Genomic DNA, 9726 nt, shown 5'->3' on the forward strand with positions numbered 1-9726 from the left:
TGGGATTACAGGCTTGAGCTACCACACCCTGCTCTGTCTTTTTTTTGAGACGGAGTTTCACTCTTGTTACCCAGGCCGGAGTGCAATGGCGCGATCTCGGCTCACCACAACCTCCGCCCCCTGGGTTCAGGCAATTCTCCTGCCTCAGCCTCCTGAGTAGCTGGGATTACAGGCACACGCCACCGTGCCCAGCTAATTATTTGTAATTTTTAGTAGAGACGGGGTTTCACCATGTTGACCAGGATGGTCTCGATCTGCCAACCTCGTGATCCACCCACCTCGGCCTCCCAAAGTGCTGGGATTACAGGCTTGAGCCACTGCACCCGGCCCACCCTGCCCTGTCTTTACTTTATGATGGAAATGTTCAAATGCTTCTCATCTGGCTATTTTGAAATATACATTAGATTACTGTTAACTATAGTCACCCTACTGAACTATCGAACACTAGGTCTTATTCCTTCTAGCTGTATTTTTTTTTTTTGAGAAGAAATCTCACTCTATCCCCTAGGCTGGAGTGCAGTGGTGCGATTTCAGCTCACTGCAACCTCTGCTTCCTGGGTTCAAGTGATTCTCCTGACTCAGCCTCCCAAGTAGCGGGGATTACAAGCGCCTGCCACCATGTCCAGCTAATTTTTGTATTTATAGTAGAGATGGAGTTTCTCCACGTTGGCCAGGTTGGTCTCGAACTCCTGACCTTAGGTGATCTGCCTGCCTTGGCCTCCCAAGGTGCTGGATTACAGGCATGAGCCACTGCGCCCAGCCCTAACTGTATTTTTCTATCTATTAACCAACCTTTCTTCATTCCCCTCCCATCCCCACCACAAGAGATTTTTTTTTTTTTTTTTTGAGACGGAGTTTTGCTCTTGTTACCCAGGCTGGAGTGCAATGGCGCGATCTCGGCTCACCGCAACCTCCGCCTCCTGGGCTCAGGCAATTCTCTTGCCTCAGCCTCCCGAGTAGCTGGGATTACAGGCACGTGCCCAGCTAATTTTTTGTATTTTAAGTAGAGACGGGGTTTCACCATGTTGACCAGGATGGTCTCGATCTCTTGACCTTGTGATCCACCCACCTCGGCCTCCCAAAGTGCTGGGATTACAGGCGTGAGCCACCGCGTCCGGCCACCACAAGAGATTTTAAGGGAAGGCAGATCCAAATTCCATCGAGCTAAGAGTTTGGGCAACTCACCACAACGGGCCCATCCTCTTGGGCCAGGTAAGTAATTGTTGCTGAGGTAAAGTTGAAATAACCAGCCTTGAGAGGGCGCAGGACCACGGTGTGGGAGACATTGCTAGCACTGGCCAAAGAGTTAAGGAAGGGAAAGAGATGAAGCTAAGATTGTAGCAGTCTTTCAACCTGTGGACTAAACCATTCACAAAACAGTTGCCAGTAAGTGCTGATCTCATGCAGGAATGAAAAAACATAGGCTTCTTTTTAAAATGTACTTTTTTTAATATTAAAAAGAGAGAGAGAGATGGGGTCTCACTTTGTTGCCCAGGCTGGTCTCAAATTCTTGGGTTCAAGTGATCCTCCTGCCTTGGCCTCCGAAAGTGCTGGGATTACAGGCATGAGCCACCATACCTGGCCTAAGCTTCTTTTTTTTAAGTTTGAAGTTTATGGTATTACAGGTTGTCTTTCCAGGTAAATTTTAAGGGGCCTGTGTTATATTTGGTGTCATGGTTTTTGAAGTAAACTTCCAAAGCAATATATGTTATGAATAAAAAATTATAGTCATGGGCCAGGATCACAAGGTTAGGCATTCAAGAACAGCCTGGCCAATATGGTGAAAGCCCGTCTCTACTATATACAAAATTTAGCCGGGTGTGGTGGCATGCAACTGTAGTCCTAGCTACTCGGGAGGCAGAGGCAGAATGACTTGAACACGGGAAGCAGAGGTTGCAGTGAGCCGAGACTGCACCACTGCACTCCAGCCTGGGTGACAGAGCAAGATTCTGTCTTTAAAAAAAAAAAAAATATATATATATAGTCATTTAATCAGCACTTCTTTTTGGTTGTCAGGTCGGACATGGTGGCTCACACCTGTAATCCCAGCACTTTGGGAGGCTGAGGCAGGCAGATCACGAGGTCAAGAGATCGAGACTATCCTGGCCAACATGGTGAAACCCCATCTCTACTAAAAATACAAAAATTAGCTGGGCATGGTGGTGTGTGCCCATAATCCCAGCTACTTGGGAGGCTGAGGCAGGAGAATTGTTTGAACCCGGGAGGCAGAAGATTCAGTGAGCTGAGATCGTGCCACTGCACTCCAGCCTGGTGACAGAGCAAGACTCCGTCTCAAACAAACAAACAAACAAACAAATACAAAGACCATTATTTATCCTCATCAAGAAACCCAAATATATATTTATTTATTTATTGACACAATTTGGATCTGTGTCCCTGCCCAAATCTCATGTCAAACTGTAATCCCCTGTGTTGGAGGAGGGGCCTGGTAGGAGGTGACTGGATCACGGGGGCAGATTTCTCCCTTGCTGTTCTCATGATGTGAGTTCTCACAAGATCTGGTTGTTTAAAAGTGTGTAGCACCTCCCCGTTTACTCTTTTCCTCCTGCTTCAGACACTAAGATGTGCCTGTTTCCCCTTTGCCTTCTGCCATTGTAAGTTTCCTGAGGCCTCCCCAGCCATGCTTGCTGTACAGCCTGTAGAACCGTGAGCCAATTAAACCTCTTTTCTTTAAAATTACCCAGTCCCTTATAGTTAATAATACTGATACCTCTGATTAAAAAAAAAAAAAAATTACCCAGTCCCAGGTTGTTCTTTATGGCAACCTGAGAATGAACTAATACAATTATTATTTGTTTAAGACTAGGTCTTGGCCGGGTGCGGTGGCTCAAGCCTGTAATCCCAGCACTTTGGGAGGCCGAGGTGGGTGGATCACAAGGTCAAGAGATCGAGACCATCCCCGTCTCTACTAAAAATACAAAAAATTAGCTGGGCATGGTGGCGTGTGCCCGTAATCCCAGCTACTCAGGAGGCTGAGGCAGGAGAATTGCCTGAATCCAGGAGGCGGAGGTTGCAGTGAGCCAAGATCACACCATTGCACTCCAGCCTGGGTAACAAGAGCGAAACTCCGTCTCAAAAAAAAAAAAGACTAGGTCTCACTTTGTCACCAAGTCTGGAGTACAGCAACACTATCATAACTCACTGCAGCCTTGAACGCCAAAGCCCAAGCAGTCCTCTCACCTATACCTCCCAAGTAGCTGGGACTATAGGCGTGTGACATCACACCTGGCTTAAATTCCCAAGGAGAAAAATACCATCTAATTCAATATTCAGGAAATAATTGGGAGATGAGAATAAGAGGCTCATTGAATAAGAGACTTTCATGCTAGCATCCCACTGAATTTCTTTTTCTTTTTTTTTTTTTAGACAGAGTCTTCTTCTGTCACCCAGGCTAGAGTGCAATGGCACGATCTCAGCTCACTGCAACCTCTGCCGGGTTCAAGTGATTCTCCTGCCTCAGCCTCCAGAGTAGCTGGATTATAGGTGCCCGCCACCTTGCCTGGCTAAATTTTATATTTTTAGTAGATGGTTTTACCATCTTGGCCAGAGTGGTCTTGAACTCCTGACTTTGTGATCCACCTGCCTAAGCCTCCCTAAGTGCTGGGGTTACAGGTATGAGCCACTGTGCCTGCCCTAAATTTCTTTTAATTAAGTGTCGATATCTTCCCAATAAGGTATGTTTCGGGGTCTTTTTATTTTTTTGAGATGGATTCGAAGTGTTTGAATCTGCATCCTGGGTTCAAGTGATTCTCTGGCCTCAGCCTCCCAAGTAGCTAGAACTATATATAGGCATGCGCCACCATGCCAGCTAATTTTTGTAATTTTAGTAGAGATGGAGTTTCACCATGGTGGCCAGGATGGTCTCAACCACTTGACCTCATGATCCGCCCACCTCAGCCTTCCAAGTGCTGGGATTACAGGTCTGAGCCACCATGTCCAGCCTGTTTCAGGGTCTTATAATCCGAACCTCAGGATCCTCCTTCTTCAGCTCTACTCTAAATCATGCTCACACAATTTACACCAACCTCTCTTGCTCCATCTTATCCAGAGAGATGATGCGAAGACAGCCACACACATCCAGCCCATTTGTAGTACCCTTGATGCTTTGTAGGCAAGGCTCTCCCTGCTCCCCAACCCTTCATCACCCAGTGCCAAGAGGATACGGGGCAATCCGGTCCCATTTGACACTGAGCATTCCAGACACAATGCCAAAGTCTTCCGGAGGGAAGGAATCATCAGATAGTTCCACATCTAAGGCAGCACTAGAAAATGAAGGAAACAAAAAGGGTTAGTAAGTAATGGACATAAAATTAAAGCAATAGGCTGGGCATAGAGGCTCACACCTGTAATTCTAGCATTTTGGGAGCCAAGGTGGGCAGATCTGTTGAAGTCAGGAGTTCGAAAACAGCCTGGCCAACGCGGTGAAACCCTGTCTCTACTAAAAAATACAAAAATTAGCCAGGCGTGGTAGCACATGCCTGTAATCCCAGCTACTTGGGAGGCTGAGGCAGGAGGATCACTTGACCTGGAAGGCAGAGGTTGCAGTGAGCCAAGACTGCGCCATTGCACTCCCTCCTGGATGACAGAGCCTCCATCTAAAAAATAATAATAATAATAAAATTAAAGCAATAAACAATCAAACCTGCCTGCTTCTCAAAAAAAATCAGAACTGCAAAAGAGAGATATGAGTCATATAGTAACTTGGTTCTGTTTCACTGAAGAATCCATGTCAAGGACTGGATTCTATTGCTCAGAAGCACCAAAATAATCAAGTATTCAGGAGGCAATGGGTCCAAGTTCATCCTTGCCTTAATTTCTCTTTATGAACATGTCTGTGTGTGGAGGAAGGGAGAAGAACACAGTGAATACAGAGGAGAAAAAGGGAATAAAATGAAAGAAAGTCAACAAAAATGCTCTAGGCTAATGAAAGAAGGAAGATGACACAGTTTTTGTTTTTTTAGAGACGAAGTCTCACTCTGTCACCCAGGCTGGAATGCAATGGCATAGTCTTGGCTCACTGCAACCTCCTCCTCCCGGGTACAAGCAATTCCCCAGCCTCAGTCTCCTGAGTAGCTAGGGCTACCAGAACGTGCCAGCATACCCGGCTAATGTTTGTATTTTTAGTACAGACAGGGTTTCACCTTGTTGGCCAGGCTGGTCTCGAACTCCTGACCTGCCTCAGCCTCCCAAAGTGCTGGGATTACAGGTGTGAGCCACTGCACCCAGCCTTTATTATTAATTTTTTTGAGACAGAGTCTTGGTCTTGTCACCCAGGCTGGAGTGCAGTGGCACGATCTTGGCTCACTGCAATCTCTGCCTTCTGGGTTCAAGCAATTCTCTTGCCTCAGCCTCCCAAGTAGTTGGGATTACAGGCACCCGCCACCTTGCCCTGCTAATTTTTGTATTTTTAGTAGAGACGGTGTTTCACCATGCTGGCCAGGCTGGTCTCGAACTCCTGACCTCTGGTTATCCTCCTGCCTCAGCCTCCCCAAGTGGTGGGATTACAGGTGTGAACCACCATGCCCAGCAGGAAGACTACACTTTAAACCCCTAAGGAAACACGGAATCGTGTATTTTCTGTGCCTTTATCTTCCTCTCTGTTTCTCCACAATTCATGTTACTTTCGTACTTTAAAATTCTTCCAATCCAAGACGTGAAAGATGGTTTCTTGTAGCTTAGGTAAGAATGTCCTCCTTTCCAAAAGTAGGTCCCGAAGTATATTCATTCACTCAATATATCTGATGCGGGAAGTGTCCCAAAGGGAAATCACTACTCATCAATATGTTCCCTATTCCCTTCTGAGACCTAAGTATCCAGAAATAGGCTTAATCTGTAACTCCAGGGCCTCCTTACCTTGAGCCGACATTGTAAATGTTGTACTGCAAGGTTAGGTCTCGTCCCTCCACGGCGTATCTGTTCAGCAGTGACTTGGAAGCCAAAAGCCTGGCTCCTTCCTCTGCTTGAGTGACAGCAAATAGAGCCAACACCACAAATGCTAGCAGCCTCATCTTTAGAGAAAAAAGTAAAGTGAGTTATCAAACCAAGTATATAAAAGTCATCAAAATCCTCCTGACAGCGCTCCCGTAGAAAGCTCCTTCGATGCTACCAGAGCAGCAGCAGCCCCTTCCACAGAGTGGTCCATAAGCCACCCGCGCAGACCCGTTCTCCAGACTCTCCTACCATCTTTACCCTGCAGCCCTCGAAAAACCGGTCCAAGCACCAGTACATCTACTGCCCTCTTCCTGTCAGCCCCGGGATGCCCAATGGCTGGTGTACAGAATTGGGCTTTCCTTGGGATGCCTGATTTCGTGTCCAGAATAGGGCTTTTCTTGGGGTGCCTAATTTCGGCCGATCTTGGACCTGCAGGAGCCTGTAGCTTTCCCTCACACAGGAGTGTCCACAGCTGCAGTCTTCCCTCTGGTCCTCTCTTCCTTGGCTATAGGTCCACTGGGATCCCACGGCGGACTCGTGGGGTCCTCCTCACATCCTTGTACCCGACTCTCCAGTCCATCCTCTGACATCCCATTCGTCCTCGCCCGTCACATCCCTTTCTGGGTCCCTCGGGCAGGGGGGATCAGTCAGCTCTGCTCCCCTCCCGCTTGTCAAGGTTACATGTCCTCCACCCAGCGCGTCCTCTGCTCTTCCCGCCCTCCGAGCTAACCCCCAGCCACGGAATGATTCGAGGACACGAGGTGCTCGCCTCTCCCGCTCCGACTCCCTAAGCCTCCGGACTCACCATGGGCATAAGCAATGCTTTTCCGGCGCCACAAAAACCGGAAAAGAGCGTCAGCATCGGAAAGACCGGAAATAAGCCTGGTTGGAAATCCGCGGTGTTCCGCCCAAGCCTTGTGGGAGTTGTAGTTCTCGGAGAGGCGCTTTCCCTTTGTAGTGCCCTCCTTCCTGAAGAGGCTGTGAGCGCTCCTGAGAGGTTTTGTGCGTTCTCCACGCTTGTCTTGTTCGGGCCTCTTTGGGGGGCTTTTCGAGCTGATTTTTCACTGCTTATATGTGACCCGCACCTGATTGGGTGCTTCGAGAAACTAGCAAACCTAGAAATTTGGATCATATATGTAAAATGTCAACTAGTACTGCCGAAGCAGGAATTAGAGAAAAGCTATTCCAACCAGTATGTTTTCTATTCTCAGATGAGACACGTAGACATTTCCTACATCCAGCAGGTCACCGAGTCTTGAGCTTTATTTAGAAGCCCTTTGAAGTGCCAGAAAAGCAGATCTTTTGTTCTCCGTTCCTACTATAACTACTTTAGTTCTTGCTGACTACTTAAGTGGATTTTACTCTAGTAGCCTTTAGGTCTTACCTCTTTCCCTGCACTTTTTACTTTTATTTTATTTTTGAGACAGGGTCTTGCTCTGTACAGGCTCGAGTGCAGTGGCGCAATCTCGGTTCACTGCAACCGCCGCCTCTCGGGTTCAGGCGATTCTCCTGCCTCAGCCTCCCCAGTAGCTGGGATTACAGGCGCGTGCCACCACGCCTGGCTAATTTCTTGTACTTTTAGTAGAGATGGGGTTTCACCACGTTGTCCAGGCTGGTCTTCCACTCCTGACCTCAGGTGATCACCAGGCTCAGCCTTCCAAAATGCTGGGATTACAGGCTTGAGCCACCACGCCCCGCCTCTCTGCACTTTTTAATCAGCGGCCGGATAAACTTCTCAAAACAGCATTTTGAACAGTAGACCTTAGGTTCAGAGAATGAACTGTGAAGTTAGGCAGTCATGAATTCAATCCCAGATCTGTTACTTACCGGTTAGGTAACCTTGAACAGGCATTGGTTACCACATCTCTAAAACAAGATAAGTATAGCACTCACAAAAGATTAGAGTATCAAATAAGATGATGTATGTAAAACTCTAAGTACAGTACTCAGCACATGTATGTGCTCAGTAAATGGTAACTATCAATATTGCTGGTTGGTTTTTGGGGTTTTTTGAGATGAAGTCTCGCACTGTCACCCAGGCTGGAAGGCAGTGGCTTGATCTCGGCTCACTGCAACCTCTGCCTCCCGGGTTCAAGCAATTCCCCTACTTCAGCCTCCCAAGTATCTGGGACTACAGGCGCGTGCCACCACACCCAGCTAATTTTTGGTATTTTAGTAGAGACTGGGTTTCACCTTGTTAGCCAGGATGATCTTGACCTCCTGACCTTGTGATCTGCCCTCCTCAGCCTCCCAAAGTCCTGGGGTTACAGGCATGAGCCACCATGCCTGGCCACCTGGGTAATTTTTTATTATTTTATTTTATTTGAGAGACGGGGTTTTGCCATGTTGCCCAGGCTGGTCTCTACCTCCTGGGCTCAAGTGATCCACCCGCCTCAGCCTCCCAAAGTGTTGAGAATACAGACATGAACCACCTTATTTTGCTCAAATACTGCTTTCTAGAGCCATTTCTCCAAGACCAGAAAGATGGAATGTGTGGGTATTCTTGTTTCTCAGACTCTGCTACACCCAAAAGGAATATATCTTCAGCACACACTGTCCAAACGCCTTACTAAGTAGCCACTTCTGGATCCAGAAGAGAAATGTCTTTATCCTTGGGTTTCCCACTTATACACTGACCCTTTTCCTCCTCTATTTCATCCAAGTCACTTGTTGTTTCTTTCTTTCCTTCTTGTCTTTCTTTCTTTCTTGACAGAGTCTTGCTCTGTCACTCAGGCTGGAGTGCAGTAAGTAGCATGATCTCAGCTCACTGCAATCTCCTACCCCCGAGTTTAAGCAATTCTCCTGCTTCAGCTTCCAGAGTAACTGGGATTACAGGCATGTGCTACCACACCTAGCTAATTTCTATATTTTTAGTAAAGACAGGGTTTCACTATGTTGGCCAGGCTGATCTTGAACTCCTGACATCAGGTGATCCACCTGTCTTGGCCTCCCAAAGTGCTGGGATTATAGGTGTGAGCCACTGCTCCCAGCCCACTTGTTCTTTCATTTGTACATTTAGCATTCATTTGTTGAGCAACTATTATGCATCAAGTACTGCGATAGTCACTGTAAGAGATACAGCTGGGCGCGGTGGCTCACCCCTGTAATCCTAGCACTTTGGGAGGCCGAGGTGGGTGGATCACCTGAGGTCAGGAGTTCAAGACCAGCCTGGCCATCATGGTGAAACCCCATCTTTAAAAAAAAAAAAAAAGATACAAAATAGGATGTGGTGTCTGCCTTCAAGGAGGATGACCTATAGTCCTAACCATAATGAAAGGCAAATGAGATGTCAAACGCTCCTTAAAAAAACAAAAAAAAAGTCAGGCAAGGTGATTCATGTCTGCAATCCCAGCACCTTGGAAGGCAGGATTGCTTAAAGCTAGAAAGTTCGAGACCAACCTTGGTGACAAAGCAAGACCTGTCTCTACCAAAAAAAAAAATTTTTTTTTTTGAGTCAGTCTAAAAAAAAAATGCTGGAGTGCATTGGTGTGATCTTGGCTCACTGCAACCTCTGCCTCCCAGGTTCAAGCAATTCTCCTGCCTCAGCCTCCGGAGTAGCTGAGACTATAGGTGCTTGCCACCACACCTGGTTAATTTTTGTATTTTTAGTAGACAGGGTTTTGCCATGTTGGCCAGGGTGGTCTTGAACTCCTGACCTCATGAACTGCCCACCTTGGCCTCCCTAAGTGCTAGGATTAAAGGTGTGAGTCACCTTGCCTGGCCAAAAAAATTTTTTAAGTAGCCAGATATGGTGCTGCATGCCTGTAATCCCAG

At 47.2% G+C, this 9726-nt stretch overlaps 1 protein-coding gene across 2 annotated transcripts in view; it reads right to left on the reverse strand.

Annotated features, from left to right (window-relative positions):
* SSR2 (signal sequence receptor subunit 2) overlaps positions 1 to 6806 on the reverse strand; it is a 12333-nt gene extending 5527 nt beyond the window's left edge. Inside the window, exons 1-4 of one of the 2 annotated variants that reach the window (XM_035279577.2) lie at positions 6758 to 6806; positions 5875 to 6029; positions 4185 to 4283; positions 1186 to 1294 (exon numbers count right to left, since the gene is read on the reverse strand). In XM_035279577.2, the coding sequence (XP_035135468.2) occupies positions 1186 to 1294; positions 4185 to 4283; positions 5875 to 6029; positions 6758 to 6766 (372 nt within the window). In that variant the 5' untranslated portion in view covers positions 6767 to 6806. Of the gene's footprint in view, positions 1 to 1185; positions 1295 to 4184; positions 4284 to 5874; positions 6030 to 6381 lie in introns of both variants that reach the window. The other variant, XM_035279578.3, reaches the window with a different exon arrangement.
* Positions 6807 to 9726: the final 2920 nt, after the last annotated feature.

The sequence above is a fragment of the Callithrix jacchus genome, chromosome 18 (assembly GCF_049354715.1).
Source record: "Callithrix jacchus isolate 240 chromosome 18, calJac240_pri, whole genome shotgun sequence".
NCBI classification, from domain to species: Eukaryota; Metazoa; Chordata; class Mammalia; order Primates; family Cebidae; genus Callithrix; species Callithrix jacchus.